Below are 23,895 nucleotides of genomic sequence, written 5' to 3'. Positions count from 1 at the left end.
TTTTAGCGATGCACCAGAAAGTACTTCAGATTGACGGTGTCTGTCGTGGTGTGTTCCTCTTCTCACCCACTCTGGGGTCAGCCACCACGTGAGAAGACCAATCAACGTGAGAAATCCAATCCCTATTCTCTAACAACAGCAATTTTAATGTTTTGAGAAGACCATAAAGTGGACACCATTTGACTTATGCAATTTGAAACTGTGGATATAAGTACTTTATTCTGAGAATAGCCAGCATTGATTTTATTAACATCCTGATGTAAATAAGGTATCACCACATGTGTAGAACTAAAAAAGAATGATAGGTTGAGTTCTCATTTAAAAAAAACAACTGCAATGTGGTAAAATGTATTCATAAATATGAAAGAACAGGCTTTTAATAATTATTAACTATCGCATACTGTATTTTTTTTCTCAAGATTTGTTTTTGCATAAGTTTGAAAAAACAACAGATCATAAGTTAAGGATAAATTACTTATCATGAATTTAATTTTTGAAGTGGCACAAATGACAACACTCATACTGAACATAATTTTGCTTGCATAGACTGATTTTGGAGATCAAGCAATAATTGCAGGTGGGCTTTCTGAGGTCCCAGATAGCTTTTCTGATTTCCTTTTCTAACTTTCAGAATTTAGTAAATTAGCATATGGTCCATTGATACTTATGTGTAGGCACTAGTCCCTAGAGGCAACTATTTTTGGTTTCAAATCTGGGCAAATGCAGTCCCAGAAAATTCCGAATGTGACAAACAAGAAACAGGTGTTGTAAACAAGTCAATGCTGCTAAAAATACAAACTTGCAGAAACAAAGATACTATTCTGACATGGTTTTGCACATAAGACTGATATAGCATGTTTCAAGTACACCCATATATGTCAGAAGGTGGGGGGGCATACCATATTCTGTCCCCCCCTGGTTGAAAAGGTGGGGGGACATGTCCCCCCTATCACCCACCAAATTGCGCCCATGACAGCAGGTATCGACATCTGCAACCTATGCCAGGAATATCTAAAACCAGTTATTTCGGCTTTCAAATTTTTACAGCAGGAGTTTGGAATCTAATCCTGTACTGCAGAAATACACACTTGGATGAAGCTGAACCTGAAACCTCAACAATTTATTAAAAAAAATAGATAAAAGTGATTACACACAACATGACCCCTTTAAATGATGACATAGCCAGTGTGAAGTTTATGATGTGTTTTTATTTTGGGTTATTGAACCTGTTGATATCCAGATGTCCGTCATGTGATTAAAATAATCTGGATTTCTGTCTTTGGGAGGTTTTTTTCTCTCATTTTAAACATGTGGTGCAGCTGCACACTGAACACGTCGATCAACTGTCGCTGTCCACTGAGGGAGGTGCTGAAATCAGAGGATTCCCCCCCCCATCTCTCTCTCTCTCTCTCTCTCTCTCTCTCTCTCTCTCTCTCTCTCTCTCTCTCTCTCTCTCTCTCTCTCTCTCGCAGCCATTTTACGCAGGGACCCGGACCCGGTCGTGCGGTGAGGGCGGGGTGGGAGGCGACACGCGCCGGTCACCTGGGCAGAGCCGCCGCCGTCGCGCCGCGCGCCGGGGATCGCACACGTATCCGCGGCCAAGATGGTGAAGCGGAAAAGCCTGGACGACAACGAGCAGGAGTGCGGGAAGGGAATCCCGTTTCCCATCCAGACCTTCCTGTGGAGGCAGACCAGGTCGGTACGAGCTGATAACAGGTGTTTGGTCGTTTGCGCAAATAAAAGCGGAGGATTTGAGCGCAGCTGCGGCGGAGTCGATTTTGACGCACGCACAGAAGCGTCCAAATGAAGATGTGATCATTCACCGCTGTGATTGTGTTAAATGGAGGACTGCGTGAATTTGCAAGTGAATGGAAATGATGCAGATTGCGTGATGTCACACCTGTAATTTACACGGAAACTGTGCAGAAGACTGCGGATCATCTTCGTGTCATTTTGTACATAAATGTTCACATTGCCCGCTTCCATTCCTCAATGCTTTTTTTTTGTGAACATATGTATATATTATATTTTCTAGTGCATTCCTGCGACCAAAGTTGGGCAAACAGTATGAAGCATCTTGTGTGGTGAGTCATTTTGATAATGTGCCAGATGTGGGAACATAATCTCTCATTTCATAATGGAGCTTTCTATAGAACTATATTCATGCCTTAATCGTGACTGTGCATGAGATGATTTTTGCACGTGTGAATTTTGCGGATAAACGGTTTATTATTTGATCAAAATTATGTGTGCACTAAATATCATCTTTATCTCTGTTTTTAATATTGTGCTTGAATGCAGTCAAAGTTTCATCGCGTTTAATGCACCTGGAAGAGCAGCTGAATCTGAGTTTTTTAGTTATTTTTCTTAAGTACTCTTTATTATTGAATTCAGGTTATCTTTGGCATTTGTATGGAATCAAATTTGTGTAAATTCTGAGTAGGCAGTGGAATAATCTGAGCAGAGAAAACCACTTTTGTAGACAGAAAGGAGCAGAACTTCTCTCCAAAAGTCCCATTGCCCACTCAGAATTAAGACAACAATGTTGACTCTGTACTTTGGCTCCAATCAGAGCTGCCACTGTGCCTCTCCCACAGGCTTTGCCCCCGCTTGGGGCCATGTGGGCAGTTTAGATGGTCAAAGAGAGAAGGTTTAGTGTTTGGCTGACGTGTCTTTTTCTCTCCCTCTGGCTGCTGCCCCAGTCCTTTGAGCGGGTGCTGGTGGAGAATAAGCTGCACGGGCTGTCTCCGGCCCTGTCAGAGGCCATCCAGAGCATCTCCCGCTGGGAGCTGGTCCAGGCCGCCTTGCCTCACGTCCTCCACTGCACCTCTATCCTGCTGTCCAACAGGAACAAGCTGGGTATGGACACACAGGGCACTCGCTATATACGCAGTATTTTAGGGGCTGAGCTGGCAGACACCCTGCTTCATTAAAAGTCCAAATGGATACTTGCAAGATAATGTGACTGTATGTCCTGTGTTCAAAATGACAAACTCATGTAGACATTTTCAAATGTTCACCAATGACACAGTAGAGCCATTTCTTTAAAGATTGGCCTGTTTTTGTTTTTGTTTTGTTTTTTTAGGGTTTTTTTTTAATGAAAATGCATGTTTGATAATAACAATTTTCACAAGTTAGCATGTCAGGATGTATCCAACCGTCCTCCTAGACCAAACAGCAAGACCGGACCGTTATTATTTACAGGATATAAAAAAGGGTTATTTTGACTCTGATCTCTATTCATGTACCTAAATTTGCAGAACTTACATCTGGTCACTAATGATGACCAATTTTTTATGAAATGATATGCATCAGATGTCTCGTTTGAGCTGGTTGAGCAGGAAAATGTCTTCCATAATGGGTAAGGATCGACCGATCACCACCTGGTGGTGAGTTGGATCCGCTGGGAGGGGAGGGAGCCGGTCTGACCTGGCAGGCCAAAACGTATCGTGAGGGTCTGCTGGGAATGACTCGCGGAACCCTCTGTCAGCGAGGTCTTCAACTCCCACCTCTGGGAGAGCTTCTCCCAGATCCCAGGGGAGGTTGGAGACATGGAGTCTGAGTGGACCATGTTCTCCACCTCCATTGTTGATGCGGCCTCTCGTAGCTGTGGTCACAAGGTCTCTTGTGCCTGTCCGCGGGTGACAATCCCTGAACCTGGTGGTGGACGCCGGAAGTAAGGAATGCCGTCAAGCTGAAGAAGGAGTCCTACTTATCTTTGTTGGTAGGTGGGACCCCGGAGGCAGCTGACAGGTACCGGCAGGCCAAGTGTGCCGCAGCCCATGCGGTCACAGAGGCAAAAACTCGGGTCTGGGAGGAGTTCGGGGAGGCCATGGAGGAGGACTATCGGTCGGCCTCAAAGAGATTCTGGTAAACCGTCCGGCGCCTCAGGAGGTGGAAACAGCTCTCCACCAGCACTGTTTACGGTGCGGGTGGGGAGCAGTTGACCCTGACTGGGAATGTTGTTGGGTGGTGGAAGGAATACTTCAAGGATCTCCTCAATCCCATCGTCACATCTTCCGAAGAGGAAGCAGAGACTGGGGACTCAGAGGTGGACTCATCCATTACCCAGGCCAAAGTCACCAAGGTGGTTAGAAAGCTCCTCGGTGGCAAGGCTCCTGGGGTGGATGAAATCTGTCCTGAGTACCTTAAGTCTCTGGATGTTGTGGGACTGTCTTGGCTGACACACCTCTGCAACATCACGTGGCGATCGGGGACAGTGCCTCTGGATTGGCAGACCGGGGTGGTGGTCCCTCTGTTTAAGAAGGGGGACCGGAGGGTGTGTTCCAACTATAGGGGGATCACACTCCTCAGCCTCCCCGGTAAGGTCTATTCCACAGTACTGGAGATGAGAATTCGACCGATGGTCGAACCTTGGATTCAGGAGGAGCAGTGTGGTTTTTGTCCTGGTCGCGGCACAGTGGACCAGCTCTACACGCTCCATCGGGTGCTCGAGAGTTTATGGGAGTTCACCCAACCAGTCCACATGTGTTTTGTGGAGGCGTTCGACCGTGTCCCTCGGGGCACCCTGTGGGGGGTGCTCCGGGAGTACGGGGTCCGGGGTCCTTTGTTAAGGGCTATCCAGTCCCTGTACGACCGCAGCAGGAGCTTGGTTCGCATTGCCGGTAGTAAGTCAAACCTGTTTCCAGTGCACATTGGCTTCCGCCAGGGCTGCCCTTTATCACCGGTTCTGTTCATTATTTTTATGGACAGAATTTCTAGGCGCAGCCAGGGTGTAGAGGGGGTCTGGTTTGGGAACCACAGAATCTCGTCTCTGCTGTTTACGGACGATGTGGTTCTGTTGGCTTCGTCAAATCAGGACCTTCAGCATACACTGGGGCGGTTTGCAGCCGAGTGTGAAGCGTCCAGGATGAAAATCAACACCTCCAAATCCGAGGCCATGGTTCTCGACCGGAATAAGGTGCTTTGCCCTGTTCAGGTCGGTGGAGTGTCCTTGCCTCAAGTGGAGGAGTTTAAGTATCTTGGGGTCTTGTTCACGAGTGAGGGACGGATGGAGCGTGAGATCGATAGACGGATCGGTGCAGCATCTGCAGTGATGCGGTCGCTGTATCGGACCGTCGTGGTGAAGAGAGAGCTGAGTAGGGGGGCAAAGCTCTCGATTTACCGATCGATCTATGTTCCGATCCTCACCTATGGTCATGAGATTTGGCTCACGACCGAAAGAACGAGATCGCGAGCACAAGCAGCCAAGATGAGTTTCCTCCACAGGGTGGCTGGGCGCTCCCTTAGAGATAGGATGAGGAGCTCGGTCACTCGGGAGGAGCTCGGAGTCGAGCCACTGCTCCTCCACATCGAAAGGAGTCAGTTGAGGTGGCTCGGGCATCTTTTCCGGATGCCCCCTGGACGCCTCACTGGAGAGGTGTTCCGGGCACGTCCCATCGGGAGGAGGCCCCAGGGAAGACCCAGGACACGCTGGAGGGACTACATCTCTCGGCTGGCTTGGGAACGCCTTGGGGTTCCCCCGGAGGAGGTAGGAGAGGTGTGTGTGGATCGGGAGGTCTGGGCGGCTTTGCTTGAGCTGCTGCCCCTGCGACCCGACTCCGGATAAAGCGGAAGAAAATGGATGGATGGATGGATGGATGACACATTTTCATGCTCTATCCAATTGAATTTGTGCAAGTGCCATGGTGTTTTGCATATAGTTCGTGGGCCAGATAGCTAGTTCACTCCCACCCAGGGTGGCAAATCTTGTGTCATTTTGGTCACCTATCTATAGGGACCAACATATATTGGTCATCCCACCCATCTTGGTAGCTATGGCCAGTTACAGGTCAATGAAGGATTATATAGGGGTCACATTTTAAAATGCTCCAGTCATATTGAAAAAGTACACCACATTATTTGTCTGCTAATAGGAATTCCAAAAAGGTATAGTTTGGTCTGTCTATGACTGAAAGCTATGGAGTCATGGGGTAAAAACAGAAAAAAAATGGTGACAGGTGAAAGGTTAATTTGAATTTGTACAGAGTTGAAAAGTTAAAGTTGACACAATTTTGGTAAAAAAAAAAAAAAAAGAAAAGAAAAAAGTGATGCAAATTATTGGCTGAGCTAATAAGTTTAATAAATGTAATAGTTTTGATTGTCCTGAATCCTTCCTTGTTCTCCAAAGTCATGGTCTAACAAGGTTGACATCTACTGGATTCTATGACATATGACACATTACCCCGTAACATGACTAACTAAGCATGACACATGGTGCAAACTATTCTTTTTTAGAACTCTATTAACTCAACCAACAATTTGCATAACTTTTTACCAAAATTGGAGCAACTTTAATTTTTGTCGCTTGTACAATCTAAAACTGACGTTTGCCACTATCTTTAAAAACTTTTTTTAACCTCCTAACTTCATAACATTCATTCAAAGATCATTCAAACTATTCCTTTTTGGAATGTTTTTGATCAGACGAATATAATTTAGTATAGTTTTAAACATGAATGGAGCATTTTTAAATGTTGATCCCAGTGTTGTGTTGTGTAATCCTGCATTGACCCCTAGCTATAGCTACCTCCACCGCGGGATGTTATCATACATAAAATATTAACTAGGGATGTGTTTCGAGTAAATTATGGGTGGTAGGTATTGCTGCCCTATGTGCTCGTGACTTGCCACCTTTCAGGGGTCTGGCTCAAACCCTAATAAAACAGAATTTTCAGGCATCCAAATGTCTGACTGTGAAAGTCTTTTAGAATCCATCCTCAACACTGGCATCACCCAACATGTGACTATCTGAATGCAGACTTTTAAGTGTTTACTGGCGGTAACAAATTATGGCTTAGCTCCCGCTTGTGCTCACAAGCTGAGCTCTGGCTCTGCGATGTCTGAAAGCTTGACTCATCCAGTCAGCCTCTTTCTTCTGTTCGTGGCAACTTCAACGTGCTTTCAGGGAAAATAAGTGAACCTTAACTCCCAGAAACCCACAGTCCAGGTTCTGCTGATCCAGCTCTGATTTCAAGGTAGACAGGTCAACTGCCCTTTTGGTTGGACGAGTAGCGGACAGCTCACATTGTTAGCAGGACAACATTCAAATTTTATTTTGGGTAACTGAATGTCCTTTCAGATGGCCCCAAAAAGATCCAGTTTGAAGTTCGAAGAATAGCAGAAATAAAAAGTGAAGACAACAGGCACCGTTTCACAAGAAGTGAGCCCATACTGCATGGCGTCTCTCTCTCTCTCTCTCTCTCTCTGTCTAGCTCCCTCTCTCGCTGTCTCTGTGTTTGTCGCTCACGTCCCTCACTGTCCGCATCTGTTAAACTTGACCCGTTTGCAGCCTTGTCCAGGTACATATCACACATTCATTGTTACAGGCTCTCCTTCACCTTTTCTCCCTGTGTTTAATCTTGACCCTGAAACTAACCCTGGCAACTGCACCTAAAGAAATGCATCCACTATCAGGCATCGTGACATCGTGCATCAACAGCCATGTCGTCCTTTTTTCCAGCATGATATTACTGCCCTGACCCGCGTCTTCGATATGCTTAGTATGTGCAGCGCCATCATCTGGTGGTTGGACTGAATTGTAAATGGTTGTGGCAGAGCCAAGGGCATAAATGTCAAAGTGCTGGATGTAGATTGTTCGCCAAACGTTGTATATAATCAGCACACACTTTACTAGGCACAACATTCTGCCACTTACATTGACAAGTTTAATATCAAGTGTGTAAACAATTTTTCAGCCACGTTGTTGTTTATATTTGGCTTCGTGTTTGCATTGACATTTGGTCTGGGAATTGCCGACTTCCCATTTTACATGGAATGTTGCACAAGTTTAAACTGGATTACATCACTACAGCTATAGATAACTCCTGACCTTTGACCCTGACAGGCCACCAGGACAAACTTGGCGTTGCTGAGACCAAACTGCTGCACACGTTGCACTGGATGCTGCTGGACGCCGCACAGGAGTGCAACCACGAGCCGAGCCTGGGCCACGGCTGGTCCGGAGGCAGCAGCAGCAGCGCCTTCCTGCAGCCTGTGGGGAACCAAGGCTCGTCTCCGGGGGGGCCCGGCTCCTGTTCCGGCTCGGCTTTAGGGAGTTCGGGGCCGCAGCACAGTAGTTCCCTGCTGGAGGAGGATGAGCACGCCAGAACCAAACTGTTCCACAAGAGTATGGCCACCGTGGAGCTGTTTGTGTTCCTGTTTGCTCCGCTTATTCACCGGATCAAGGTTTGTACCCGAAGGACAAACACAACAAGTGAACACACTTGAGGGACTCATTCAGGGGCGCTCAGACAAACAGACTCCCGAATGAGCTGATCAGGTTTCTGTAGAACAGGGACAGTTGGAAAATGTGTAGGTTTAGGTGTTCCCTGAGGGCCACTGCATTTGAGCACATACCTCTGCCAAAGACCTAAACATTACATTTTGAAAATGATAAAAGGTTTATTTAAGATTCCACTGGCATCACCTTTATTTAAATGATTATGGATCCATTTTTGTTTTTTAATTTTGTAAAAAATTCAACATTTTTCATTATGCTGAATTGAATAGTGTCATTCCTAAAATCTTTCTCATAAAGTAAAAAAACAAACAACAAAATTTTTTTAAAGTGAACTGGCACTGTTTTTTTTCTGTTAGATCTTGATCTGCACACAAATGTAAGATATCTACTAAGTTTGATCTTAATTGGCCCAATTATTACAAACATTGTCCAGTTCTACTCTTATAGCTCAACAAGGCTCTGAGCTTTCCTCATTCATTAGTAAAAAGATTACTTTTTTGACGGGTGGAAAAAATCTTCGTTGATGTCCTGGCTCCGCCTCCTTTAGCAGCTCCACCTTCATATTCAACGGAGTTATTTTCAGACCAGATACAACAGGTGTTTATTCATCCTACTTTACAACAACAACAACAACAACAACTGTAGTAGTCGTATTTTTTAATTTAATGTAAAGTTTACTGTGTCTTTGTCTGGAATCCTAGAATGGAGTCTTGTCTATGCCAGACGAGGCCTACATTTCTTGTACAACTAACAAATTGATCAAAATCCATTAATTGGCAAACAGACGTTTTTTATAGATATTGCATTTAACAGCAACAATTTCTGTTCCTATGGCGGGAATGTGGACACAAGCAAACCAAACCAAAGTGCATCAGCCACATTATTGTAAAAATATGAGCATCTTGCTGTGTAACTGAGCTCATGCACATGCACGTGTTTATCACCACACTTATTGATTCGTGTAGTCACGTAACAACACTCCTGAGGTTGCTCTGTGTTTCCCAGCTGAACGGTTTTTGGAATCGATCGCACTGTAAGCAAATCCTGAAAAACAAAACCTGATCTTGGCTTTTACAAATCACTCTTTGCTTTGATTGGATGAGAATTAAATCAATGAGGAACTGGTGATTTGTCATTAAGTGTAATCTGCTTCATGTTGAAATTATGTTGTTTTTATTTGGGTTTTTTTTGTTTGTTTGTTTGTTTTTCGTAGGAGTCTGACCTGACGTTCCGATTGGCCAGCGGTCTGGTCATATGGCAGCCCATGTGGGAGCACCGTCAGCCGGACATCCCCGCCTTCACAGCGCTCATCAAACCTTTCAGAAACATTGTGATGGGTAAAAACAATAACAAATCTCACTTCTAGTTTTAGAAACTCTGCATAATAAAGAATCTGATCAAAGATTCCCCAAACAGCCAAAAGGAACTCTCCAGGCAACAACCAGTGCAGTCCCTGTGGCTCTGCTAACCCAGGTCCCACGGTGAGTGAGCCAACCCCGTGACAACTCAATGTCAACATCCACCAGCAGCAGATGAAGACCCCTTTAATTAACCTTCTGGCTTCCTGTTCCTCTTCACATCCCTCTCTGCTCCTCTCACAGGGCTTCCAGGTGGTCTGTGAGGCTTCCCAATCAGATTCTTCCTCCCCGGCCACTGGCGAGCAGAGCTGTCGCCGTGCTAACTCGGTGGAGACAGGTGGTCCTTCCCAGCAGCCCATCAAAGGTCCTTCCAAGAAAAAGTGAGTGGGTCTAATTAGTTTAGTGGAAATTTCCCAGTAAATAATTTGATCACAACAGAATCCAGTGACGTGACTGTGATTATTCTGTTGGCAGGAAACACTGCGATTAATCTTTTCTGTCATTAAACACACACTGTTAGATGCATTATGTGCAGGTCATCAGTCCAGACTGTGGTTCTGTTTATTGATAATCATCATAGATTATCGCATATGTGCTGCTTCAGGCATCAAAATGTCTCAGTTTGCTTCAGGTTTCTAGGGTCAACAATCAAGCTCAAAAGTTACTGATCAGGATCAAAGATCAACATCAAACCTCACCAACTGGGATGAAACGTTTGTGATCTCGAGGTCAATGTTCAATGATCAGGAAATATCATCAATCATGATTTAAAAACAGGATCAGAGTTAACAGATCAGGATCACAGGTCAGCAACCAGAAACAATAATGAGTGACCAGGATCAAAGATGAGACATCAGGATCACAGGTCAGCATTCAAAAACAAAACGGAGTGACAAAGGTCAAAGATAAGAGATCGGGATCAAAGGTCAGCAATCGGAAACCAAGGTGAGCTACCAGGATCAAAGATGAGACATCAGGATCACAAGTCAACGATCAAAAACAAAACTGAGTGACCAAGGAAAAACAAAACTGAATGACCAACGTCAAAGATAAGAGATCAGGATCAAAGGTCAGGAATCAGAAACCAAGGTGAGCTACCAGGATCAAAGATGAGAGATCAGGATTGCAGGTCAGCAATCAAAAACAAAGGTGAGCAACCAGGATCAAAGATAAGATAACAAGACCACAGGTCAGCAATCAGAAATGAAAGTGAGGGTCCAAGATAAAAAAATAAAATATCAGGATCACAGGTCAATAATGAAAAACAAATGTGAGGGACCGGGATCGAAGCTAAAAGGTTAGGATCACAAGTCAACAATCAAAAACAAAGGTGAGGGAACCCGGATCAAACATAAGAGATCAGGACCACAGGTCAATAATCAGAAACAAATGTCAGTGATCCAGTTCAAAGATAACAGCTCAAGATCACAGATCAGCAATCAGAAACAAAGGTGAGTGATTAGGATCAAAGATAAGAGATATGGATCCCACGTCAGCCATCAGAAACACAGGTGAGGGACCAGGATAAAAGATAAGAGATCAAAATCATGGGCCAATAATAAAAAATAAAGATAAGGGACCAGGATCAAAGATAAAGATCAGGATCACAGGCCAACAATCAGAAACAAAAGTGAGGGACCAGGGTCAAAGATAAGAGATCAAAATCATAGGCCAATAATAAAAAATAAACATAAGGGACCAGGATCAAAGATAAAAGGTCAGGATCACAGGCCAACAATGAAAAAACAAAGGTGAGGGACCAGGATCAAAGATAAGAGATCAAAATCACAGGCCAATAATTAAAAATAAAGGTGAGGGACCAGGATCAAAGATAAGAGATCAAAATCACAAGTCAACAATGAAAAACAAAGGTGAGGGACCAGGATCAAAGATAAGAGATCAAAATCACAGGCCAATAATTAAAAAAATAAAGATAAGGCACCAGGATCAAAGAAAAAAGATCAGGATCTCAGGCCAACAATCAGAAACAAAGGTGAGGGACCAGGGTCAAAGATAAGAGATCGGGGTGACATGTCAGTAATCAGAAACAAATGTCAGTGATCACAATCAAAGGTGAGTGTTCAGGATCACCTGACAGTCCACCCATCGATATAATTAGGTCCAGATCTGGCTAATGTTGCAGATCTGGTGGACAGGTGGTCCTTTAGTAAGGATTAGAGTTTGGAGTGCTTCCTGTGAAGTCTCAGTACAGTTAGACACTCTGTGATGTATTTTTGATTTCTGTCACCAACATGGAGCAGAAAACTGCTTGAAAGCTGCTGAAGTGATTTGGACTCATCACGCTGCAGCGCCGGCGTTCTGGTCGTGGCTCAGCGTTTGGCGCATCAGCACAGACTGCTGCTCAGACAGCGGTGCGTGAACGGACAGGTCCGCCTCCTCTGTGGACAGTCCTGTCTCTCCTCATTCTGGTCTCCACTGAGCATTTCCATTGTCATGTGACATTTGGGTAATTATGCTGAAGTAAGGCGCTGGCAGCGCCCCGGCTTTGGCACGGAGCGCACTGGCTTGGTTTTATTCTGCCCACAGCGCGTCTGTTGTGTCACATCTTAGCTGCCAGATTTCTCCTCAATCTGCGCTCAGTGTGAAGACTTTGATTGGCAGCAAATGCTGTCCGTAATGCAGAATCTGCATCCAGAGTGGACAAATAAAAACCGTCAGTCAGTGTGGCGACATGCTGAAAGTTTTGTCTCAGCTTCTTTATGTCACAGATGAACAAGAAGGACACTCGCAGGGTGTGTACCGCCGCCACAGTCTGACAAACCTCCTTGTTTTCCTTTCATGTGAGAGATTTACTCCTTTGATGTCTTTGATAACATCCTTTAATCCCGAACACTTTGACCCTGATTCCTATGCCATGATATGGATCTTTTTATTTATTCCTGATTACTCATCTTTGATCTTGATTGCTGACTCTTGATCCTGGGCTTTGATAATGATCAATAATCTTTGATCACTGATCATTGATCCCAGTCTCTCATCTCTGATTCTGATTGCTGATCTTGGGCTTTGATTCCAGTCAGTAATCTTTGATCACTGATCCTGATCTCTAATCTTTGATCCTAATTGCTCATCTTTGAAGCTCACCAAGTAGGTTGTGGTTTTGTCATGGTCTGCCTTGCTGTTTGGATTGATCTGATCCTGCAACCAGGATAAAAGAAATTGGGATCAAACAATGAAGCAGTGAATCCTGACCCTGATTTTGTTGAACCCGTTATCAGAATAAACAGAATATGGATCAAAGTCAATCATAGTCAAAATGAAATTTTCCAAATAGCAAAAGCATAGAAAAATCAAAGCAGTCATTACATTTTCTTTGCTGCAGGAACCTTGTTATACTAACCCGAAGTCTTTCAGTTGTTACTACTTTTATGTTTTGATCTGCACCTTCACCTTTTTTCACTGGGCTGCGACAGATACATAGTTATCTTAGAGAGGTGGAGATGGACTGGCTGTATGCTTGCATGTTTGCCATCCAGGACTGAAGACGGCTCCGTAATGTGGTGGATGGATTTTTAGAGACCTCGGAACCACTTGACATCGGGACCAGTGATCTTGGAACCACTATGATCTCAGTACCACATATATTAATGCCATAAAATAGATTTTGGCTTATGTATCTCCCTTAATATTTGTCACTTCAAGAATCATATATTGAATTTTATCAACAGCACACCGAAAAGGAGTAAATAGTCCAGAATTGTGTTTATGTATTTTTTTTTATTACTGTCTTAAAATGTTTGTCTAAAAATACTTAATCTGGAAAGCTTTTATTGTACAGAACGGTCATCAGAAAAGAGATCAAGGAAAAAAATTGGGCATTTTTATTTTATAAATTTATATCTTATGTAGATGTATGTGGAAAAAGAACAGTTGTATTACATTACATGTGGTTCTGAGATTGCACTGGTTCCGAGATTGTATCTGTACCACTGGTACCGAGGTCACGTGGTTCCGAGGTCTCCAGTTACCGGTGGATGCTACACTGCACCTGTGCATGCTCCCAGATCCGATCTTTATTCAGAACTGTGTCACAGAACAGTAACAGCAATGAAATCATAACATGAAGGGAGACTGTGTCACTGAGAAAACGGGATTTATTTATTTTTATTTTCTGGTGGTTGCTGCAATTCTTTGGGGGGCTACAGCCCCTTCAGCCCCCCTACCCCGAGCCACCCATGTCCTTAAATGTTTCAGTGGATTTTTGAATACAAAACCAACAAACTGCAGAAAACATGACCTCCTTGCAATGCGCTACCATAAAAGATGGTTAAGTTCCAAAGAATTTAGAAGAACATGAGGCAGTGTTGTATAATCAAAGCTCAGCCTGCAGAGGTAGAAACAAGTAAACCATCCACTGAACGCGTTCTGACAGGCAGAGGAGCCACTGCGATCCTTCTCCTGACAGGCAGCAGCTGACTGCAGCTACAAACAGGGGAACGGCGCAGCGTTGCAGGCTGTTTGCGCAGTCACAAGGTAACGCAGGCGGGGATTTAGTCCTGTTTTCTTTCTTCACACTCAGTGCAGATTGTTTTTTCCTCTGTGGCAATTTGAAGCTGCTGTGCATCCGTGTTTGTGAGCAGATTTAACCACCGAGCTGAAAGAAACGAGACGCACAGCGATGCAGAACTTTGACATTTGAAGGGATTTTGCTGGAAGCCTGAATTTATTTTGCAGATTCCTTCTGCATACAGACGCACAAAGAGGTGGAGCTTCATCAAAGCTGCCCGGCAACCTAAATCTGACACATTATGATTTGTTGCTTGTTTTATTTATTTATTTAATCTGGTCACCTGTGGTCTGCAGTGTATAGTCCAGATAAAATCATTTCCGTCATCAGTGCCTCTGATTAATTACTCATCATGAGCCGCTACTCAGGCAGTGCTGATGCTGAGGCAGTTTCCATGGCAACCACAGGCTGCTGCCTCTCTGAGATGGTGGCCGGGCCTACGTCTCAGATGGCCTGTGGTGGCTGTCGTCACTTGGTTGTCACGGCAACCTGACTCAACAGCAAAAGGCAGAGTGCACGTTTCGTGCACTGGCTAGACAATGAAACCAGATCCAGCGTCCTCTGCTGTCCTTCCTCACAGTGATCCATGTAGATATCGACCGTCGCTTCGTGCTCCATTTATTATGACAGTCAAGATTAAATGTCTCTCTCTCTCTCTCTCTCTCTCTGTCTGTCTCTCTCTGTCTTCTGTTCTGTTATCTGTGTCTGAGTGTGCAGTGCTGCAGCTCAACAAACCACTGACCTTCATTCCGGCTTATTTATAGTGGACTCACGTAGGCTCAGGCTCGGCTCCCCCTGCTGCTTTCTTGATGATGCTGCGGTGGCGGTGGGGGGCTCTGCCCTTGTTTGCCATCCTTCTATGATGGATTATTAAGCAACATGGTGGGAGGTGACAGGTTACAGGAGAGACCGTGCAATAACATAATTAAGTTTGTACTTAGCCGTGCACGTGTAAACACCAGAGAATCACCCCGACAGTTGACGGTTGTGGTGCTGGAATGGTTCTTTAAATTAAATTCACTTTATTTATATCGTGTCAAATCACAGCACAAGTCCCTCCGAGGCACTTTACCAATGACTTACCTTTGTATTTTGGTGCAAGGGTAAGGTGTTTGTTTTCTGGATCTTGTGGGGTGTTTGAGAGAGAATGTGGTGTCACGTTGAGTGACAGCAGGGAGAAGTGTGTTTGCACCCTTGGAAAAAAGTCACACGGGTGTTGGGTTCTGTCAGCTTTATGTCTCGGCACCAGCTGTTCTTTTTATGGACTTGGAGTTGGCCTGCCAATATATATACCTGGGTTTGAATCCCTCTCATGCTACCTGTCTGTGTCCTTGAACAAGATACTTGATCCGCATTGTCTCAATCCACCCAGCTGTGAAAGGGTGCCAGTGTTGGCCGGGGAAGTAACCTGTGTTGGTTTGGCGTCCGATCCAGGGGAAGTTATAGACTCATAAGCACCGGCACCAACAACCCTCAGGGCCTACATAGGAACTACTTCTTTATAGACAGAATCCGACGGCACAGCTGAGGGACAAAGAGTGTATCTAAAGCTACTCTCACACAGACGATGTGTTTGTGGTGATCAGAGGCATGTGTAGCACTCACAACTGTCCAACATACACGTCACACAACACCACATGGTGGCCACGACTCACTGCCACGACGCTTTACTCGATACATACAGTGAGGAAAAAAAGTATTTGAACACCCTGCAATTTTGCAAGTTCTCCCACTTAAAAATCATGGAGGGGTCTGAAATTTTCATCTTAGGTGCATGTCCACTGTGAGAGACATAATCTTGTATGATTTTTTTTAATAATTTATTTGTATTTTACTGCTGCAAATAAGTATTTGAACACCTGTGAAAATCAATGTTAATATTTGGTACAGTAGCCTTTGTTTGCAATTACAGAGGTTAAATGTTTCCTGTAGTTTTTCACCAGGTTTTCACACACTGCAGCAGGGATTTTGGTCCACTCCTCCATACAGATCTTCTCTAGATCTTTCAAGTTTGGAGTTTCAGCTCCCTCCAAAGATTTTCTATTGAGTTCAGGTCTGGAGACTGGCCAGGCCACTCCAGGACCTTGAAATGCTTCTTACGGAGCCCCTCCTTAGTTGCCCTGGCTGTGTGTTTGGGGTCATTGTCATGGAAGACCCAGCCGTGACCCATCTTTAATGCTCTTACTGGAAGGAGGTTGTTTGCCAAAATCTCGCAATACATGACCCCATCCTTCCTTCAGTACGGTGCAGTCATCCTGTCCCCTTTGCAGAAGAGCACCCCCAGAGTATGATGTTTCCACCCCCATGCTTCACGGTTGGGATGGTTTTCTTGGGGTTGTTCTCATCCTCTAAACATGGTAAGTGGAGTTGATTCCAAAAAGCTCTATTCTGGTCTCATCTGACCACATGACCTTCTCCCATGCCTCCTCTGGATCATCCAGATAGTCACTGGTGAACTTCAAACGGCCTGGACATGTGCTGGCTTGAGCAGGGGGACCTTGCTGCCCTGCAGGATTTTAAACCATGACAGCATCATGTGTTACTAATGTAATCTTTGTGACTGTGGTCCCAGCTCTCTTCAGGTCATTGACCAGGTCCTCCTGGGTAGTTCTGAGCTTTCTCAGAATCATCCTTACCCCACAAAGTGAGATCTTGCATGGAATCCCAGACTGAAGGAGACTGACAGTCATCTTGTGTTTCTTCCACTTTCTAATAAATAATCATAACAGTTGTTGTCTTCTATCAAGCTGCTTGCCTGTTGTCCTGTAGTCCATCCCAGCCTTGTGCAGGTCTACAGTTTTGTCCCTGGTGTCCTTAGACAGCTCTTTGGTCTTGGCTATGGTGGACAGGTTAGAGTGTGATTGATTGAGTGTGTGAACAGGTGTCTTTTATACAGGTAACAAGTTCAAACAGGTGCAATTAATACAGGTAAAAAGTGCAGAATAAGAGGGCTTCTTGAAGAAAAATTAACAGGTCTGTGAGAGACAGAATTCTTGCTGATTGGTAGGTGTTCAAATACTTATTTGCAGCAGTAACATACAAATAAATTATTAAAAAAAAATCATACACTGTGATTTCCGGATTTTTTTTTTTTTTTTTTTTTTTTAGATTATGTCTCTCACAGTGGACATGCACCTAAGATGAAAATTTCAGACCCCTCCATGATTTCTAAGTGGGAGAACTTGCAAAACTGCAGGGTGTTCAAATACTTATTTTCCTCACTGTATAATGGTATTCTTTGTAAGCCAGTAGAATACCACACAAACACAGCTGCAAATCATCATGCAATATTAAAAATGACTGCAAAATGCAATTACTCATACTTTAAGTTGTGTTTTTCTTAAAATAGTTTTTGAGGTCTAGTGGGACTTATATACTAAAAAAAAAAAAAAAAAAAAAAAAAAAATACCACCTGAATAGAACCCAATTTTCATATCATTTATCAATAAAGTTGAAACTCATCACACATTTTACATTTATTCATCAATATGTAGCAGGTTTTGATCATTTGTTATGCATTTATGATGCATTAAATGTGGCTAAAACATTTGCACAGTACTGTGTATGTATACTGTATATTAAAATCACACTTTTGTCACCTGAAGACTATTAAAAACATAACACCAAAACAATTCATCTTCATGAATTAAAATGTATATTCAGTCAAGATTGCAGAGCTTCTAAAAATACATTTCATATTTTAAGTTTTAGAGCCACTGCTGGGATAGCCGCCCCCCACACACACACACCCCACCAGTGACCGTTAATTGGAGTAAGCAGTTGAAGATTAGTGAGTGAGTGAGTGAGTGAGCTTTATAGAGCCAAATTAAAGTGCCACAGTGTTCCAGACAAATATTCGCTTCACATTCATGAAGCTGAGATTGTTGTGAACATTGTGAGATGTGCACGTCGTCCCTCTCAGACAGCCTCTGTACAATTAGATTACCCATAATTCTTCATTCTGCATCTGCCAAAAGCAGTGCAGACATGCAGCGCTGTGGCATCCAGAAGGAACGGTTTGGGCGTCTGGTTCAGATGCCTTTCTTTTAAAGTGTTTTTGAGCACTTCTAACCTTCTAACCTTTTCACCACATTGCTTGTACGTTGTCCAAACTTCAGCCCACGTGTCTGCACTGTCCTTCCTGTTTGTTGTAAAATATGTCATGTTGCTCGCCTTTCTTTTTGCACCAGGACATCGGCCCCCGCTGGCCTCCCAGTATCGCTTGCCCAGCGTGCGCGCTATGCTACTTATTTTGACGTGGCAGTGTTGCGCTGCCTGCTGCAGCCGCACTGGACGGAGGAAGGCATGCACTGGGCCCTGATGTACTACCTGCAGCGCCTGAGGCAGATCCTGGAGGAGAGGCCAGAATACATCCCAGAACCGCTGGTCTCCCCTCTGCCACGCCCACGAAGCAGCTCCATGGTGGCTGCCACACCCTCTCTGGTCAACACCCACAAGACCCAGGTAACGGAAGGAAAGCAGCACCTGGGCTGAACTCTGGGCTGTCACATCACCTGCATCTATCCTCTGCTTTGTGTCTGCAGGATATGAGTCTGAAATGTAACGAAGAGGAAAAATCTCTGAGCACGGAGACGTTTGCTAAAGTATCCATGACCAACCTGCGCCGACAGGCGGTCCCTGACCTCTCCTCTGACCTGGGCATGAATATCTTCAAAAAGGTCAGACGGATATCTGCTCAGTCTACTCTGACTTTTTTTTTTGTCTCACAGCAGATTCAATTTCCAAGATATCTAAGTGTCCCACTGTGAATTAAAGCTTTCAAATTTCACTAAACAGACTAAATTTAGTTTCTACAGAAATCCAAGCGTTATAATGTCAGTTTATTTTTGAAACATACTGCAAAATTACAGCTCATTTTAATGAAGAGAACATATTTATCTGGGAGGAATTTCATAAGCAATATTTTATTTTCTTTTTAATGCTGTCTGCAGGAGGAAGTGCCTGCGCACATGCATGAGGTTTTGAAATTACAGAAAGTTACCTTTGACCTCAGGTGATGCGCGTAGATTGCGGTGCACGCTAACATCCATAAGATGTCTTGTAAATCACTTTACAGGCATTATCTGGTTTCAAAAACAGCGTTTTTAGATTTAGAGGTGTTTATTTCTTGCTAACTTTTCTAAAATATGAGAAACATATTAGATTTATACAGAAACTAGTGCAGTGCCAGTAGGAAGTTTGTATTCCTATAAAAATTGGGAGCTTAAGTAGATTTCTCATGGATGGTCGTATGAGGCTGTGTTTGAAGGTGGGATGTACAAAGAGGTGTACTTATGTTATATTACATTATTATTTGAATATTGTATTTCATATTATCTTAAAAAATCAGTTTTATTATCAATTATATGAAAATAAAATGATTCCTATTAAACAGGTTATTGCAAAGAGATTCAGACAAAATTAAACAGAACATTTAAAATATTTGAAACACAGTACTCCACCTTCTGAACAGCAAATCCTCAGTGGCCCCACCTCCTTAACGCAGTTTATTTAAAATTGAACTCACAGCAAATGTAAGATTTTATTTAGCTTATGTCTTTACTGAAACGCTGTACAAATTGTGGGAAAATATAAGATTGTATTCAGCTTATGTACTTGCTGAAACGTTGTACAAATTGTGGGAAAATATAAGATTGTATTCAGCTTATGTACTTGCTGAAACGTTGTACAAATCGTGGGAAATTTGTTGATGTTAGCAAAAAATGGATTTTAGCTAACGTCTCCTCAGTGTTATCAAGTTAAACTCAGTCGCAAGGAACACTGACAGCATGCGTTTCACAGTAAAAGTATTTGGTGGGATGATGGCATTAAACATTTTATTGTGAAATGGTACGAGCAATGTGAGCTGGCTGATGTTGTTTAACTTTGCTACCAGTAACATCAGCCAGCCACACCATCATGGAAGTATTAATGTTACAATGTTAATCAAAATGAATTTTTCAAAGTAAAGGTTTTGAAAATTAATTCCCCAAATTTTCAGAATAAAGGATGCACATCATTGTGCTATGTGCAAGCCATATCTGAAAGCTGATGCTGATCCGACAAATAGAGAGACATTTGAGCCGCCTACTTGCACACAGACGCTTCTCGCTTTAAAGCTAGATAAGCTGTTTCAGAGCCTTTTCCCACAATGTTTGCCTATTTAATTTGAGAGAGCAGCCAGCTGACATCACCCTGCCTTCCTCTTCTCTGATTGGCTGATGCCACGTGCTTTCGAGCGTCATTCCTGCAAGTTGGTGATCTACGACATCAGTACCTTATGGGTCCCTGCTGTATGTACTTCAAGGCCATCTGTTCTCTTGACATTTTCCCCATCAGGGGAACAATTTATTATTTTTTTTAGACAACATGAATTTTCATCATATTGGCAAGGTCATATTATGAACCCCCTGTTTAAAGGCTAATAATTAAAATTATTGTGGTCGTACAGCTTTAAACAAATGAAAAAGCCTTCTTTTTCTTGATTTATCTGAGCAAAAGGAAAAAGAAATGTCAGTAAGAAGGTAGAAATGTAACTGAAAAGTCAAGCTTTGCTTTTCACTCTCTTAAACTTATTTTATTAGGAAACGGAGTGTGCCACAGCCTCAACTTTATCTAAAGTCTGGGTCTTTTAGTGAAGCTTAGGGCTTATTTCTTCTGTTTTTCTTGTTCTTTAATGCTGACACATTATACTGTATTTGTTATCTTTCCGATGCTTGACTCTGTTTTTTCTCTCTGTTTGAGGTGCGGCTCCATCCAGAGATGGATGTGGTGTCTCTTTCTGCAACCCTCCCATCCTGTGCACCGGCAACATTTCCTGTATATTTGTTTTGTAAATTTTTTTGTCATTTGTGTCGGTAGCATGGCCCAAGCAGAGGGTCACCCCTTTTGAGTCTGGTCTGCTTGAGGTTTCTTCCTCAAATCATCACAGGGAGTTTTTTCTTACCACTGTCGCCTGTGTTCTTGCTCTGGGGGTTAGTAAGGTTCGACCTTACTTGCGTGAAGCGCCTTGAGGCAACTTTGTTGTGATTTGGCGCCATATAAATAAAATAAACTGAACTGAATTAAATTGAAAAGCTTTGGAGTCAGGCTTAAAAATGTTTGGATCACCGTTTTCTCCAGCTCAAGTAAACATCGTAGTGTTAACACTGTGGCGATTGCATTGGGCCACATTCAAAATACTGTCAAGCCAAATTAGAGTGTTAAAACTAAATGACTGACTGAGAGAGTTGATTTAACACTGTTTTGTGTGGGAGCATAGACAGTGTTAATTTAACACTACTAAAGGAACTGTGTATAATTGTTTTGTTTTATTTTCTGAGACCGAGGTAAACTCCGCCTTTGCATTCCAATTCATTCGGCTCAAACCCGGAATTCCTTTGCTTGGTTAATTTTCTGTTCCAGTTTAAAAACCGGCGTGAGGACCGGGAGAGGAAGGGCTCCATCCCTTTCCATCCCACGGGGAAGAAGCGTCAGCGCCGGATAGGTGTTCCATTCCTGCTCCACGAGGACCACCTGGATGTGTCGCCCACCCGCAGCACCTTCTCCTTCGGAAGCTTCTCCGGTTTAGGAGATGAGCGGCGGGGTCTGGACCGCAGCGGCTGGCAGGCCACCATCATGGGTAAGAGGGCCATGAAGAGTCTGCTGGTTTTACATTTCAGTCTGCCTGTTTTCTTCCTCTCCGCTCAGTTCCCATTTGGTGAGATGGAGCCATTTTCCTACATCTGGCTAGTGAATTAGGCCAGTTCATTGACTTCAGCATTCCCGAATAGATCTCACTGAGATGTGTGAGTAAAAGACGCTGAAGGCAAAAAGACGTTTATATTCCAGCATGCAGAGTTGTGGCTCTTAAATCCTGTTTCCCCCTGAACTTACAGCACCCATTTAATTATACTCTTACACTACGAGGTCTGTCAATAAAGTATCGTACCTTTTTATTTTTTTCAAAAACTATATGGATTTCATTCATATGTTTTTACGTCAGACATGCTTGAACCCTCATGCGCATGCGTGAGTTTTTCCACGCCTGTCGGTGACGTCATTCACCTGTGAGCACTCCTTGTGGAAGGAGTGGTCCCGCCCCCTCGTCGGATTTTCATTGTCTGGAAATGGCGGAATGAAAAGGACTTTTTTTCCATCAGAATTTTTTCAGAAGCTGTTAGAGACTGGCACCTGGAAACCATTCGAAAAATTTATCTGGCTTTCAGTGAAAATTTTACGGGCTTCACAGAGAATAAGGACTTTAACTACAGGTTTAAGGACCCCTTTAAGGACGGTCGGTGCGCCGCGCTGCGAGCTGCGACGATGCGGCACAAACCACTGGATCATTTCTAAGCTGATGGCTCTGTTGATACGAGACCGTCGTGTGCTCTTTCTCTGGTTATCACAAGACCTGGATATCAGCCATTTTCCGGCAGATTTCACTTTTAACAAGAGATTTTGTCATGGAAAGCCGCGCGGAGGCTTCGCGCGTCACGACCGATTCGCTGATGAAGCGAGACAAAGGAACACCTCCGTTTCGGAGTGTTAGAGGACAGGTTTGGACATGTCCAGCTCTTCACAAGTTCTTTTATACTCACTCAACTGGTAAGCACTGAAAGCCGAGATAGACATGTCCCAACTTGTCCTCTAACACTCCGAAACGGAGGTGTTCCTTTGTCTCGCTTCATCAGCGAATCGGTCGTGACGCGCGAAGCCTCCGCGCGGCTTTCCATGACAAAATCTCTTGTTAAAAGTGAAATCTGCCGGAAAATGGCTGATATCCAGGTCTTGTGATAACCAGAGAAAGAGCACACGACGGTCTCGTATCAACAGAGCCATCAGCTTAGAAATGATCCAGTGGTTTGTGCCGCATCGTCGCAGCTCGCAGCGCGGCGCACCGACCGTCCTTAAAGGGGTCCTTAAACCTGTAGTTAAAGTCCTTATTCTCTGTGAAGCCCGTAAAATTTTCACTGAAAGCCAGATAAATTTTTCGAATGGTTTCCAGGTGCCAGTCTCTAACAGCTTCTGAAAAAATTCTGATGGAAAAAAAGTCCTTTTCATTCCGCCATTTCCTGTCTGACGTAAAAACATATGAATGAAATCCATATAGTTTTTGAAAAAAATAAAAAGGTATGATACTTTATGGACAGACCTCGTATATTTCTGCTTTTTTTTTCTGGAAAAGTAGTTGAGGAAAAATCAAATGTGAGTCAGCAATGGTGCATGTCATTCATTTTTTTTTAACTAACTCCTTTGATTCAGTCGTGTATATACATAAAAAAACAAAGAACAAAGCTGATTTTGTCCCTTCATCATTCTTGTTCTGGCTTTTCTCTCATCCACCCACAGGGCTTTAAAAACTCAGCTGGCATTTACTCAGCTGGCATTTATGTTTGATTAAATCTGATATCTTTATTTTGCATCACTTTCCAGGCAAGTTCACGCGGCGAGGCAGCACAGACACAGCTGCAGACGCAGACAGCCTGAGCGCAAAACACTCTCATTCCCACCACTCTCTGATCAGAGAGACGCCCGATCACTCCAACAGCCACAGTGAAACTATCGTCAAAGAGGGTAAGACGACAGCGGGAATTAATCCGCGACATGTTTGTGCAGACAGCTAAGAGTGTGACACAGCAAGCTGCAAACAAATCAGCTCATAGATCAAGGCTAAAAAGGGAAACATCCTGCAAAGGTTTGAATAATGCCGAAGGGAGTTTCTAAAATTTGTGCAAATATGCAAATGCACTTATGAATATTTATATAGCTTTATATCCTCCCACTGT

General features: G+C 43.6%; 1 protein-coding gene across 15 annotated transcripts in view; it reads left to right on the top strand.

Annotated features, from left to right (window-relative positions):
• Positions 1 to 1,532: 1,532 nt before the first annotated feature.
• Positions 1,533 to 23,895, top strand: part of LOC117517476 (protein unc-80 homolog) — a 162,615-nt gene continuing 140,252 nt past the window's right edge. For 14 of the 15 annotated variants that reach the window (XM_034178607.1, XM_034178599.1, XM_034178615.1 and 11 more), the window contains exons 1-11: positions 1,533 to 1,695; positions 2,036 to 2,084; positions 2,703 to 2,859; positions 7,847 to 8,187; positions 9,456 to 9,579; positions 9,659 to 9,723; positions 9,844 to 9,980; positions 18,319 to 18,592; positions 18,673 to 18,807; positions 21,533 to 21,749; positions 23,543 to 23,683. In XM_034178607.1, the coding sequence (XP_034034498.1) occupies positions 1,604 to 1,695; positions 2,036 to 2,084; positions 2,703 to 2,859; positions 7,847 to 8,187; positions 9,456 to 9,579; positions 9,659 to 9,723; positions 9,844 to 9,980; positions 18,319 to 18,592; positions 18,673 to 18,807; positions 21,533 to 21,749; positions 23,543 to 23,683 (1,732 nt within the window). In that variant the 5' untranslated portion in view covers positions 1,533 to 1,603. The remainder of the gene's footprint in view (positions 1,696 to 2,035; positions 2,085 to 2,702; positions 2,860 to 7,846; positions 8,188 to 9,455; positions 9,580 to 9,658; positions 9,724 to 9,843; positions 9,981 to 18,318; positions 18,593 to 18,672; positions 18,808 to 21,532; positions 21,750 to 23,542; positions 23,684 to 23,895) is intronic. The other variant, XM_034178511.1, reaches the window with a different exon arrangement.

This window comes from Thalassophryne amazonica, chromosome 1 (genome assembly GCF_902500255.1).
Source record: "Thalassophryne amazonica chromosome 1, fThaAma1.1, whole genome shotgun sequence".
NCBI classification, from domain to species: Eukaryota; Metazoa; Chordata; class Actinopteri; order Batrachoidiformes; family Batrachoididae; genus Thalassophryne; species Thalassophryne amazonica.
The sequence above is the reverse complement of the archived record's forward strand: the minus strand, read 5'-3'. Positions and strand labels throughout refer to the sequence as shown.